General features: G+C 47.9%; 1 protein-coding gene across 1 annotated transcript in view; it reads right to left on the bottom strand.

The window, feature by feature from the left end:
• Nucleotides 1–381: 381 nt before the first annotated feature.
• AARS2 (alanyl-tRNA synthetase 2, mitochondrial) overlaps nucleotides 382–14,669 on the bottom strand; it is a 37,013-nt gene continuing 22,725 nt past the window's right edge. The window contains exons 15-22 of the mRNA XM_068232678.1: nucleotides 12,261–12,398; nucleotides 11,571–11,680; nucleotides 9,040–9,148; nucleotides 7,955–8,077; nucleotides 6,429–6,539; nucleotides 3,302–3,385; nucleotides 1,718–1,828; nucleotides 382–1,608 (exon numbers count right to left, since the gene is read on the bottom strand). Coding sequence (XP_068088779.1) covers nucleotides 1,405–1,608; nucleotides 1,718–1,828; nucleotides 3,302–3,385; nucleotides 6,429–6,539; nucleotides 7,955–8,077; nucleotides 9,040–9,148; nucleotides 11,571–11,680; nucleotides 12,261–12,398 — 990 coding nt within the window. The 3' untranslated portion in view covers nucleotides 382–1,404. The remainder of the gene's footprint in view (nucleotides 1,609–1,717; nucleotides 1,829–3,301; nucleotides 3,386–6,428; nucleotides 6,540–7,954; nucleotides 8,078–9,039; nucleotides 9,149–11,570; nucleotides 11,681–12,260; nucleotides 12,399–14,669) is intronic.

A 14,669-nucleotide genomic window follows, 5' to 3' on the forward strand; every position in this document is an offset into this window, starting at 1 on the left:
TGTCCTTTAAAGAATTGAGGTGCACTCTGGGAGTGACCAAGTTAATGGATCCTGCTGATCTGAGGTTGTGAGTGGTGTGTGGCAGTTTTAGCAAGTCCTTCATGTATCCAGGGCCCAAATTGTGTAGGAATTTGAATGTCAACAGGCCACTTGAAGGTGAAAGACCCTCCTCATCCCTGGACTACATAGTATGAAGTCACATTCAGGAAGAGCTCTTGCTTTTCAGAGAAATCCCATGTTTCTTTACATGGGCAGGAAGCATATGATCTGCCATACCTATGGTGGCCACACACAGAAGGGTTTCAGAAGGACCTTGTAAAAGACCGATATTCTGTAGTGCTGATTATAAAACTGATCGTTGAAAAAGTAGAGAGACTAGTCCACAGGAAGATGCAACATTTTATTAATAAAAACTTCCAGCTGGGTGAATCTCGCATGATGACTTTTCTGGATCTATCCATCATTTCTCATCAGTGGTGCCAATACCAATGTCCCTGTACAGGCCCAGATTCACTGAGCCTGGTGAGGCCAGAACACCCAGACTCCATTCTAATATGAATAAACAGCTGTCAAAAGATGGAACATTAATCTGGGTCATATCAGGCCACACTGAAGAAAGGTAAAATGTGAGTGAAATAGGGGTGGTACAGTTTCAGTCTCGTACACACACCTGAGCTTTATGTCATAAATTCAGAATTATCTGGATATAGTCCCCCATCTTCATTACTGCTATCAGTAATCTCCTCTGCAAAACTCCAGGCAAAGTTCACCACCGCAGCAGTCATCTAAAGCTCCACCCAGAGGATAGTTGGACTCCGCCCCTTTCCCCTCACCAGAGGATAGCCAATCTCCGCCCCTTTCCTCCCAGTGACCCAGAGCTCCAGCCAGTCTCCGCCCCTCTCCTTCCACAGTCACCTAGAGCTACAGTATGTCCAGAGGATAGCCAGTCTCTGTTTCTCCTCCCACAGAGTCAGCCAGAGGATAGCCAGTCTCCACCCCTCTCCTCCCACAGAATCATCCAGCACTCCACCCAGAGGAAAGCCAGTCTACACCCTTCTCCTTCCACAGAGTCACCCAGACTCCACCCCTCTCCTTCCACAAAGTCACCCAGAGGACACCTAGTCTCCACCCTTCTCCTTCCACCTCTGCTGTAGGTTGTACATCAGTTCCTGCTCCAATATGGCCATCACTCCTCTTAGATCGTGTCTCTGTTTAGGCCCCAGTATGGCAGCCCTCTGTGATTGGAACTCCTGGGAGATCACAGAGCTTATATAAAGGAGACCGAACAAACCATACTATAAAAAATAAAATAACATGATGTCCACGTGTGCAGCAGCAGTGACCATACATGTACCATGTTCCTATGCCTCATGTATCAGTTCAGGTGACATTCCATCCCTGCGATCAGCTATCTCCCGCCTCCTGCGTCAGATGCCACCCGCCTCCTAGTTTCGTCTCTGCAAACTTCTGTGCAGTCTCTAGAAGCTCGCTTATATTGTGGCTGCTTCCGGTAGCTTTAGCCGTATTTTCCCCACCAGTGGCTCTTCCACCCATCACCGAGCAGACGGCGTTTGTCCAATCCAAAGCAGACAAGCCGGACGCAGAGCCCTGTGGAGGAGGAGTACAGGGGAAGTCAGTTTCCAGGGACCAGTACCTAAGCAGGCATGAGATGCAGAGTTTGCTGCGTTCACTGGTGAAGTGATAGTTTCATACTCACTTTTTGAACCAGACAAGCACACAGGACCTTCCCGGAGCCTTGAGAGCTGAACATCATCACAACGGATTCCTGACGGCGCTCATACAGCTGGCCGACCAGTTTCACCAACACCTGCAGGGGGCACAACAAGAGAGATGGCCTAAGCACTGATGTAAACACTAAGGAGAACTGAAGTGAGAGGGTTATGGAGGCTGCCATAAGTATTTCCTTTTAAACAATACCAGTTGCCTGGCAGCCCTGCTGATCTATTTGGCTGCAGTAGTGTCTGAATAACACCAGAAACAAGCATGCAGCTAATCTTATTGGATCTACTGCAGCCAAAGAGATCAGATGCTACTGCATCACTTGGAGGGTGGGGCTTCATACCAATATACAGCAATACATAGATATAGGAAATGTTTCTGATGTTGAAACCAAAGAAATGACTGTAAAAGTGGGTATCCTGAATAAGTTACTGCATTCAGATAAATGTCACTACAGTACTCCTTGTGCCTATTGGGCATTTAATTATCAGTTCGTGTTTGGATTACTGCTGGACGTTCTGCTGGAACATTCTGCTCTTGAAAAGCTCCACCCCCAGTGTAAACCACTAGTGCTGCAGTGCAGAATGACCCGCCTCCACCCCAAATACTTAAAGTGGATCCCAGATAAACTTTTACTCCTTGCATAATTGTGTTCCTTTCATATAGTTTATAGGGCATTCCTCAAGCCAAATACTTTTTGTTTTAATACTCAAATTCCCTATAAACTAAACAAGCCTTGCCCACAGCTCCTTTTGTGCTTTGGCACTGTAGCAAGGGCTTATGGGAGCTCAGTCTGGGCAGGGGGAGGAGGAGGTTACTAGCCATTGATTTCAGAGGCAGAGGGGAGGAGAGGGGACTAAATTTACACACAGGCAAGCTGATAGCATCTCCAGCCCTCAGCCTGTGACAATCAGAGCATGGCTGCCCTCATTGTATCACAGGAATAAATAATTATAAATTTTTGAAGCTGTTGCAGATTTGCTGTGTAAACATTCTAAACTTTAGATAAGATATATAGACAAGTTACTTGTTAGAGTTCGTTTTTCATCTCGGATCAGCTTTAATTAGAGCCGGTTCACACTGGCACTTTCTGGGAAACGGATCCGTGAAAATGGATCAGATTACCGTTCGAACGGATCAGTTTCCATTCCCATTCAGTCGGTTTAGTTCCCCCACATTTTTGTTGGCTAGAACGGTCTGTTTTCTAGCTAGCCAGTGTGTTTTCAAGACCAGTTTCTCAATGCAGCGCTTCAGTGTCAGTTTCTGTTCCGCTGGGCTCTGCGTTCAGGAAAAATTGCTGCAGCACCAAACTTGTGGTTCAGCGGAGTGTGCAGAATGGATTGATTCAAACGGACCAATTCGAGTGGATACATGGGTTAACATTGGATCCATTCGCATCTGTTACGATCTGTTCCGGTACGATCTGCGAATGGACCGTTTTGGTTTTTTTTACTGCCAATGTGGACCAGGCCTTACACTGTTAGATCTGTTGTCCAACCTACAGTGGGAAAAAATGACACATCATACATGAAGCTGTATGCAACAGCTCACAGTAGCTCACCTGATGAGAGTCCACGTCCACCCGGTCCACGATAATCCTGCTGTGGGGGTGTTTCTCCAGCACACTCTGGACTTTCTCTGCAGCCTGGAGAAAGAGGGATCAGAGCTGACAATCTGAGGGAATCATTATTCAGGGTGGCAAACCGCAGATTCTGTGTGCGACTGCAGGGGGCAGACCGGATGGATCTACAGGACAGGGGTGTCAAAGACTAAAGCCTCGTACTGCGCTAGATGAAACTCCAAGGTGACCTATAACGACTGCCTCTGCTAAGAATCTAGCGCATGTACAGCGCCCCCCCCTTACACCTCAGCCAGCTATCAGCCTGGAGGATCAACTCAGCCGACCACCCACCCACCATGTGACATCACTTCTGCATCGCTCTGTCAGCCCTCCTCCTTCCCGGATAATGGCACCTCTGCCCTGCAATGTCGCCTGAACGATCGGCATCCCTTGACCGCGTGCTTGAGGCCCAATCACACCATATACAATCAGATCTAATCTCATACCTACCAAACAGGTGCATTTACTTGTACCTGCAGTGAGAAAAAGTGCTCCTGGGGGTACTTGCCTCGGTAGCGGGGATCCTCTGGATCCTAGAGAGGCTTCCACTATCCTCCGCAGCAGAGAGGATCCAGTGTTGCCTCCCGTAAAACTTCCAAGTTGGCGCTTGTTGCTGTGCGCACATGCACATTAGAGGCTCTCCATTCTGGCTCCGGTGGAAAAAGCTGAGGCCAATCAGGTCTGCTCTACTGTGCAGGTGCTAGCTGTCTGCGCTTGCGCAGCAGAGCGGACCCTATCGGGCTCGGCTATCCCTGCCGGAGCCCAAGCGGTGAGCCACTAGTGTGCCAGGTAAATGTTATTGTGCCTGCTTGTGCTGGGGTTCCAGCTCTGGAACAGCTGCCTGAGGAGGACAGGGGAAGCCTCATTAGGATCCAGAGGCTTCCCCCTCCCGAGGTAAGTATCCCCCAGGGGCAGATTTTTTTCTTACAAGTTTACTTTAAAGACAGATGTGGAGATGAAAGTCATGGGTTTTACTCAGGTGAGCAGAGATAAATCACAGGTTAAGACAAGTAATAAGAGATTAATCATGAGTTAAACTGACCCTGAAATAGGGCTACAGGAATAAAATATACACACCTGGGGCATCCTGCCGCCTGATCGCTCCCAAGCCGTCCTCTGATGTCTTCACGTTCACTTGCAATTGGCCAAGGAAAGTCCTCTGGTGCAGGGCCAACTGCAGCGTTCAAGTCACCGGGAGCACTCTGTGCAGTACTATTGCACAGGCGCAGAACGCTCCTAGTGTTGGAAGCAAGACGGGAGCGCGCCTAGCTGGACAGCGCAGGTCAGTAGTGGGTGAACGGGTCGTGAGATAAGGACGGCGTGGGAGTGATTAGGCCGGAGAGGGTGGAGGAAGCCCCAGGCATGGTCATAGCAATCCACAGAGGCTTTGGGGGCCCCTCCTCCTCCCTCTACCCAACTGTTGCCAATTAGCAATGAAAACTCGCCATTCACTGACAAAAACCAAGTGCAGGAGCATGTATAATTATTTCCTGCTTCACAGTAGAACACTCTCTGCTGCCATTCGCCGGCTCCCAATCCCGTGGGGTTCGGGGACAAGGGGGGCCCCATGCTATCATTTTTGCAGGGGGGCCCTATTAAGTCTAGAAACGCCCCTGGCCAGGGTATGGAGATTTTATTTCTGTGGCCTCATCTCAGGCCGACCGCGTTAAGGTCATCAAATTCGCAGATGACACTACCATCCTTGACCTCATCGACAGTGATGACGAACGTGCCTACCGCAGCGAGGTCGAGCGTATCTGCAACTGGTGTAAGGACAACAATCTCGTCCTAAACGCAGCAAAGACTGTCGAATTGGTTGTAGACTTCAGAAAGCGCCCCCCCTCTAAATCTGGTCTATATCGAAGGCACCGAAGTCACAAGAGTATCAAATGTCCGCTTTCTGGGCACCACCATCACCAATGACCTGAGATGGAGCGAAAATACCACTAAATGCCAAAAGAAGGTTTAGCAACGGCTGTTCTTCCTAAGACAACTAAGGAAGTTTGGTATGCCGCAGGAGCTGTTGTCAAGTTTCTACACGGCAACCATCGACCATCTATCCTTTGCTTCTCCATCATCGTTTGGTACGGTGGAGCCACGTCTAGCGACAAGTACAGGCTACAAAGGGTCATAAATGCCGCAGAAAAGATTATTGGTACTCCCTTACCACCACTGGACCTCCTCTATGAATCCAGGATGAGAACCAGGGCAAACAGGATCATGAACGATCCTCGCCACCCCGGCAGTCACTTCTTCAACCGCATGCGCTCAGGCCGCCGCTACAGATCTATTCCCGCCAAAACCTCCAGGCACAGGAACTCCTTCTACCCTCAAGCAGTGCTCCTTCTGAACTCGTGCACAGCACACAGCGAAGCCCCCTAGGAAGACTGTCACCTAGGCCAAAATAACTTGTATAGTCTTATTCTATGTTTGCTCATTGCATGTTTGTTTTTGTTTTGTTTTTTGCACTACTAGTGGTCAATGACTTTCTCTTTGTAAATTTCTTCTTTTTTTCTCCCTGCACTATGCACTTGCACCAGAGGCGGACATAAGCCTGTGCAGGCCGTGCAGCCGCACAGGGGCCCCTTGTCTTCTAGGGCCCATGCTATTGCACCAGTTAGGGCCTGATTATCATCTAGGCTTTTCTCCATGTATTTCTCTCTGAACCTCCAGAGAAACATCGATAATAAGTTGTGCCCCAGTCATATACAAGTTTAAAATGTGTGCTACATTAATACAGTGCCTACAGAATGTGACCTGGGTTCATGTACTTTTATCTTATCGGCATTGTTTGGATCCAACCATGATCTGTTATGACCACTTGCATGGGGCCCGCTTCATTTATTTTGCACAGGGTCCCATCGTTGGCTTTGTCCGCCACTGACTTGCACTATACTACATGCCGATGTGTACCACAAACAATTCCGGGTGCGGCAACCACCACACTTGGCGAAATAAATATGATTCGGATTCTGACTTTAAGTAGGGTGAAATAGTTCTTTTTTTTTTTAGAATCAGACCTACAGTATTATTTATTACATAGAAGACAATTGGATGCTGTTTTTACCTGTTTGATTTCCACCTTTCGAATGGAGGTATTTGCTGATCGCTGTATTGACTTGACAGTGGTATGCAGTTCCTTCCTCTGCCACTGGGGCATGGGGGCGTTCTCCACAGTCTGGGGCATAGAAAACAGAATTAAAGTAGGTCTATACATAGGGCTTGATTCTCAAAAGCGTGATAACTGCTATCACAGCAGTTATCACGCGATGTGCCCCTCGCAGTGCTCAACAAGCGAACAGCGTTAGTTCAGGTGATAAGAGAAGGTTATCGTGCGATCACGTGTGCGTTTCACATGAAAAGCGCACAGGATTGCGCAATAACCTTCGCTTATCACGTTAACTAACGCTGTTCGCGTGATAAGCACTGCAAGGGGCACATCGCGTGATAACTGCTGTGATAGCAGTTATCACGCTTTGAGAATCAAGCCCATAGTGTGGGATTGCAAGGGGAAGTTGCAGCATAGACATTCTGTACTTCTCAGCAGTGTAAGGTTGCCAATTCTCAGCCGCTAAATAGAAAAGTATTTAGAAGTCAAGTGATGGATGGCTGTGCAGGTAGAGGAGGGGATAGGTGCTGGATGGCTGAGGGAGCAGAGGAGGGGATAGGTGCTGGTGGGGGCAGAGGAGGGGATAAGCGCTGGATGGCGGTGGGGGCAGAGGAGGGGATAGGTGCTGGATGGCTGCATGAGCAAAGAAGGGGTTAAGTGCTGGATGGCTGTTTGGGCAGAGGACAGGATAAGTGCTGGATGGCTGTTTGGGCAGAGGACGGGATAAGTGCTGGATGGCGGTGGGGGCAGAAGAGGGGATAAGTGCTGGATGGCTGTGGGGGCAGAGGAGGTGATAGGTGCTGGATGGCTGTGGGAGCAGAGAAAGGGATAAGTGTTGGGTGGCTGTGGGGACAGAGGAGGGGATAAGTGCAGGATGGTTGTGTGGGCAGAGGAGGGGATAAATGCTGGAGGGTTGTGCAGGAAGAGGAAGGGATAAGTGCTGGATGGCTTTGGGGGCAAAGGAGGGGATAAGTGCTGGATGGCTTTGGGGGCAGAGGAGGGGATAAGCGCTGGATGGCTGTGAGGGCAGAGGAGGGGATAAGTGTTGGATGGCTGTGTGTGCGGAGGAGGGGATAAATGCTGGATGGCTGTGCAGGAAGAGGAGGGGATAAGTGCTGGATGGCTTTGGGGGCAGAGGAGGGGATAGGTGCTGGATGGCTGTGGATGGCAGAGGAGGGGATAGGTGCTGGATGGCTGTGGGGGCAGAGGAGGGGATAGGTGCTGGATGGCTGTGGGGGCAGAGGATGGGATAGATGCTGGATGGCTGTGGGAGCAGAGGGGATAAGTGCTGGATGGCTTTGGGGGCAAAGGAGGGGATAAGTGCTGGATGGCTTTGGGGGCAGAGGAGGGGATAAGTGTTGGATGCCTGTGGGAGCAGAGGAGGGGATAAGTGCTGGGTGGCTGTGGGGGGGGGGGGGGGGGGGGGGGCAGAGGAGGGGATAAAGTGCAAGCAGTGATGAAGCTGGCAATGCGACTCTGCTTACGTCTATGAGGAGTCCGATCTCTTTGGAAAGTCTGTGAGCTTCATCGAGAGAGGATGGCTTCACTTTCATACGTTCTACGACAGACTCCACATCCCTCTGCACGACCTGACCCGTCTCTCTGGCCTGGAAACACAAGAAACTGTGAATTCTGGGAATGCAGTTGTAGCAATCGCTGATGGACTGCTGGTGTGCATTTGCAGCAGATGTGGCTTGTGGTAATCACCGATGGACTGCCTCTATGCACGTGCAGCAGTTGTGGCTTGTGTAAATTACTGATGGACTGCCGTTGTGTATGTGCTTTAGTTGTAGCTTATGGTAATCAATGATTGACTGCTACTGTGCATGTGCTGCAGGTGCGGCTTGTGGTAATCACTGATGGACTGCCGCTGTGCATGTGCTGCAGGTGTGGCTTGTGGTAATCACTGATGGACTGCCTCTATGCATGTGCAGCAGTTGTGGCTTGTGTAAATTACTGATGGACTGCCGTTGTGTATGTGCTTTAGTTGTAGCTTATGGTAATCAATGATTGACTGCTACTGTGCATGTGCTGCAGGTGCGGCTTGTGGTAATCACTGATAGACTGCCGCTGTGCTGCGCATGTGCTGCAGTTGTGGCTTGTGGTAATCACTGATGGACTGCCGCTGTGCATGTGCTGCAGGTGTGGCTTGTGGTAATCACTGATGGACTGCCGCTGTGCTGCGCATGTGCTGCAGTTGTGACTTATGGTAATCGCTGATGGACTGTCGCTGCGCATGTGCTGCAGTTGTGGCTTGTGGTAATCACTGATGGACTGCCGCTGTGCATGTGCTGCAGGTGTGGCTTGTGGTAATCACTGATGGACTGCCGCTGTGCTGCGCATGTGCTGCAGTTGTGACTTATGGTAATCGCTGATGAACTGCTGCTGTGCATGTGCTGCAGGTGTGGCTTGCAGTAATCACTGATGGACTCCCGTTGTCCATGTGCTGCAGGTGTGACTTGCATCTGTAGATTAATTCTGTCTGGTAGATCATTTTCAATTCATAATTTCTGAAGTAGCTCGCAAGCTGCAAACGTTTGAGCACCTCTGCGCTATATAATCGCCGTACCTCTCTGGCACCCTCTCCAGTGACGGCGATGAGGCGCAGAATCCCTTTCACCATCGATTTTGTGGAAATAATAGCCAGATCCCCGATGGATCCCGTCTTCAGTAAGTGTCTGCGGGACAGAGTCGAGTTTAATGTTTATAGTTATCACTGGCTGCTGTGTGTACAAACGAACATTTATATCGCAGCTTGTAACATGAACAAATATACATAGGTAAGCAAAACAGCACAGTAATGGTAGGATTACACGATGATAGCAACCTCCATACAAAGCAGATCGATCAAGTGGTTTTCATGCAGAATTGGTTACTTGCTGTAAGAGGTCTGTTTATGTGAACAGAATGCCAAACACAACCAAAGCAATTAAAAACCACGCCAGAGATTTTGGCGCAGTCATAGGCCGTAATAGGAATTACAGCTATCGCGGCACTCGGACAGTAGATTTGGGTGCTCAAACTACTAGAAAACCAGCGTAATTAAGTAGGCCTGAACGATTTTAGGAAAAAATTGAATTGAGCGATTTCTGTCCAAAATTACGATTTCGATTCGATTCACGATTTCCTTCAAATCGAGCTTTGTCTCCCCCCCCCCCCCCCCCCTTTGTGCCTGTTTGTTCCCACTCTGTCCCCCTGTCTCTCCTTGTGCCCCCTTTGCCTCTTCATGCCTCCTCCAGGTCTCTCTCTTGCCTCCTTTGTGTCTCTGTGCCCAAGCTGTCTCTCTCTGTGTCTCCTCTGTCCCCCAAGTTGCATCAGTTCTGGACATAGCTTCAAGCACGAGTCCAGCGATGCCCGTCTATCCACTTTGCCTCCTGCAGGCTCTAATGCACGGCATACTTCCTTGCCAAGCACAAGAAACGGCAGAGCGCGATAGAGGATGGAAGGTATGTCCAACGCTGCGGGCCGCAAGCACTGGGACTTTGGGAAAGTTTGAAGGCGTTTCTTCAAACTTCCCCATGTGGAAATGACGTGATCGCGATATTTGCCGCTTTGTCGATTCTGAAATTGTGATCTTGGTGATCGCGATTTCGATTTAAATTCGATTTATCTTTCAGGCCTATAATTAAGTCTTTCCACGCTGTCAATGGCGACCTGGAGGGGGAATAATAAGCTGAGTGGACCTGAATTCTTGCACAGGACAGAAGGAAAACAGAGAGAAATGCACCCGTTTGTATTTAGAGTTTAGCCATTCTAATTCCCCCTCATTTGTGTCTAATCGCAAGATGTAATCTGATCTGTACCCTGTGTCAGCTGACTGCCATGGCAGATAAGCTCATTTGAAAGCACGGGATGTTAACACTATGTCTGCTTCCATGAAAGCAGGAAGTAGAAACACTGTCAGATCGATTATTTTCAACATGTTCAATCTGATTTCCGATCGATTTTCCAATCATTTTTCTGTTCACTTCTATGAAAAAGCGTAAAAAAAATTGATCGGAAATCAGATCGGACTTGGAAATAATCGATCTGACAGTGAATCGGTCACAATATCTTTGAAAGCATAGAGGAATTTTTGCAGGTCCGCTTTAACGCTGCCGAGACTTTTGCAGGAGCAGGGTGACCAGTTTTTCGGCTTTACCCTGCACCTAAAACTCCTGGCGGCTTCATTATATGTAGGCAACCCAACTGTGCCAAAACAAGCTGAGCAGGGAGACAGAAGGTGCAGAGATCACACAGTGGTCAGTGTAAAGCAGGGGTGTCAAACTCAAATACAAACTGGACCAAAATTGTACACTGGGACCAAGTCGCGGGCCAAACTTAATGTCTACTGGCCATCTTTCTCCCTCAAAAAGTTCCCCGGTGTCTAATGCCCCCCATCCTCCCCTATGCAGTTCCCTGGTGTCTAGAGGCCTCCCACTCTCCTCTATACAGTTCCCTAGTGTTTGTTGCCTTCCCCCTACCTCCCCATATGGTTTCCCTGGTGATCTAGGGCTTCACCTTCATTATAGCTTCCCTGGTGGTCTGGACGATTGTGCCAGATATAATGCAAAGTGGGGAAAGCACTTGAGGGCCAGATTTAATGGCTCTGAGGGCCAGATTTGGCCCACGGGCCGGAGTTTGACGTGTATGGTGTAAAGTGAGCCGGGTCCATTTGATACCAGAGGTCCAGCAATGTCACAAAGCGAGTACCTGGGGAGGTTTCTAACTTTTGTGAGTAGAGATAAAAATGGGAACATTTATAGCAAACTTTGTTAATTTCCAGCTATTTACCCATTAACGGTACAATCTCCTAAACGATTGCCCCCATGATGGATAGGACTGGGTACCATTAATGGCGCCGTTCCACACAAATGATCGTATCATCAAATGAAATTTCAGTATCATCCGTTTAATCTGATTGGATTACTTCTTTTCCTCTCTGTTGGTGTGCCCAAACGATGATTCTCATCCACCACAACAATCAGATTGGATGGTCGATTGCTCTGGAAATTGGATCATTAATGGGCACTTATATGGGAAGAGGACCTGGTGGTTTGACGCAGAATTTACACAGAACCATCTCTATACAGGAAGCAAGACACAAATCTAACGGCTTACGTTCCGCAGCACAACTCCACAGAGGTCTGACGGGCAGCTTCAGAGCCTGAGCTCAGCAACTCCTGGACCGGAACTCCCACAGATACTACTCGCACCGGATCCGGGTACACCTGCCACGGGGAGAAACAAGAGATCGGGTCAGGGGTATGTGGCATGCTATTTTTCAATCAGGTTGTCTAGTAAGACACTGTATTTTGTTAATTCACATTTGCCTCTTACTGCCAGTAGGTCACAGAGTCCTAAAGAAGCACCTGCCTATCCTCTGCACTGCAGACCTATTCCAATAGGAGGAACACACCTCTCATTCTCATGCAGCAAAGGGAACACAAGGCGAGCCAACCCAAGTTTCTCAGCTTAGCACAGTGATGGCTAACCTTGGCACTTCAGCTGTGTTGGAACTACAAGTCCCATGAGGCATTGCAATACTCTGACAGCTCTAAGCATAACTCGGGAGGCAGAGGCATGATGGGATTTGTATTTTTGTCACAGCTGGAGTGCCAAGGTTAGCCGTCACTGGCTTAGCACATACATGTTACGGTGTGTGATGCAGCGCCATAATGTGCATACAGAGCAGAGACTGTGCAGCGAGGGCTATCCTGCAGTAACGAGCTGTACAATCAGCAGAGTATGAATGCAGATACAGGTTCCGGGGCCTCAGCCCTGCTGGTAGCACAATGCATACAGGCAGACCTCATCTATGCTGCGCAGTCCGGGGATCCGCCTGGCCTCTGTCAGAGGGATGAGAGCCGTGTGAACCCTCCGATCCTCCGTGATGATCTCCTGCAGAGTCTTCTCTACTTCCTGCAGCTGCTCCCCGCTCAGCGAGCCCTGCAATACACAGATCACATGTGTCAGTCACTACAGAGTACAGACAGTGGGGCAAGGAGAGCACACAGCAAATCAGGGTACAACACAGGATAGAACAGATTGCCCATGTCAGCGAGCCCTGCAATACACAGATCACATGTGTCACTCGCTACAGAGTACAGACAGCGGGGCAAGGAGAACATAGAGCAAATCAGGGGACAACACAGGATAGAACAGATCGCACATGTCAGCGAGCCCTGCAATACACAGATCACATGTGTCACTCGCTACAGAGAACAGACAGCGGGACAAGGAGAGCACACAGCAAATCAGGGGACAACACAGGATAGAACAGATCGCACATGTCAGCGAGCCCTGCAATACACAGATCACATGTGTCACTCGCTACAGAGAACAGACAGCGGGACAAGGAGAGCACACAGCAAATCAGGGGACTACACAGGATAGAACAGATCGCACATGTCAGCGAGCCCTGCAATACACAGATCACATGTGTCACTCGCTACAGAGAACAGACAGCGGGACAAGGAGAGCACACAGCAAATCAGGGGACAACACAGGATAGAACAGATCACACATGTCAGCAACAACATAAGACAGCTCACACATCCCAGTGACTACACAGAACTGACAAGTGTGTCAGTGACCACAGAGAATAGAGGACTAGTCAGTGACTACACAGACTAGAGGCGCTAAAGGATTCTGTATGTAGTTTACAAACAATATTTTCACAGTAGTAACTCTCCTCAGAATCAGGAAAATATGTGATGTACAGCAGGACCATCCACCAGGCAACCTAGGCAGGTGCCTGGGGCCTAGTGGGTGTAAAGGGGGCCACCTGTCACCTTCTTTGACCTCTTTTCACCTCAGCTTACCGAAAAGGACCACAAGGGGGCCCCAAATCTACCACCTTTCCTAGGGCCCTATTACCTCTTACTCCATCTCTGGATGTGAGTGTATTGTACATGGAGTAGCACACTAAGGATGCTTAATTGAATTCAGTGGAATTGAAATTTCCGCATTTCTGATGGAAAATGGGCTTATTGCAGCAGTAATCGGAAATCGATCTCAGAAATCTGATTCCGGCAGAAATACAGCACTACGGTAACTCGGTAATTGTAACCCAATCACAGCACTCTGAAGCATTGGACCAGAGAATGCAGACTCTGGATTGGAATACCATGGTCATTTTAGACCAATCACAAGACTACCAAGTATTTCTGAGCCTAAATTAAATGGCATTCTGATTACCGCTGTAGAATTCTGCTTCCTCTGATTGGTTTAAAACTTGTGAGTATTATAATGAACTAACTTTATTAACAAAACAATAAAAAGAAGATTGTCCTTGGAAAATCGGATTTCGGAAATCCTCGCAATCCGTAACCTTCATTTCCAGTAATCAGGATTTCCGCGGAATTGGAAATCAGCATTTCTGACCATCCCTATAAAGGTGGCCACACACGATACAATAAAATGATCCAATTTTACAGCAATTCGATAAAAACGATCTCATCTCTCGAAAAAAATCGATTTTTGTTTCCATTCGACTGAAAAATCCGATCAGATTTCCAGTTTTTCTTCGATTTAAATCGATCCAGGATGCCAGAAATTTATTTTTCAATTTCTACTAAAGATTGTATGGTGTGTGATTGTCAATTTATTAATATACACCCCCTAGCAATTTTCTGAGAGTTTCCAATCATTTTTATCATAATTGGGGAAAAATTTAACATAGGTGTGTGGTACATTGGTCATATTTTTGAAATGTTAAGGTGGCCACACACCATACAATTTTTTTTAAATATCTGTTCAACTTAAGAATTGCAATCAATTTTTCTGACTGATTGTAACATTTCAAAAATCTGACCAATGTACCACACACCTATGTTCAATTTTTTCCCAAATATGATAAAAATGATTGGAAACTCTGAGAAAATTGCTAGGGTGTGTATATTATTAAACTGGCAATCTACCACACACCATTCAATTTTCATAAAAATTGATCAGAAAAATCCAGCACTCCCATTCAACTTTTATCGAATAAAAACGGGAAATCCGATCGGATTTCTTGTTCGAATGAAAAAAAAGCTTTCGATTTTTCTGGAAATCCGATCTTATTTATGGAATTGCTGTAAAATTGGATCATTTTATTGTATCGTGTGTGGCCACCTTTACAATCAGTCAGAAAAATTGATTGCAATTCTTGAATTGAACAGATATTTAAAAAAATTGTATGGTGTGTGGCCACCTTAAGACACACACACTCATATG

The sequence above is a fragment of the Hyperolius riggenbachi genome, chromosome 4, assembly GCF_040937935.1.
Source record: "Hyperolius riggenbachi isolate aHypRig1 chromosome 4, aHypRig1.pri, whole genome shotgun sequence".
Classification (NCBI taxonomy): Eukaryota; Metazoa; Chordata; class Amphibia; order Anura; family Hyperoliidae; genus Hyperolius; species Hyperolius riggenbachi.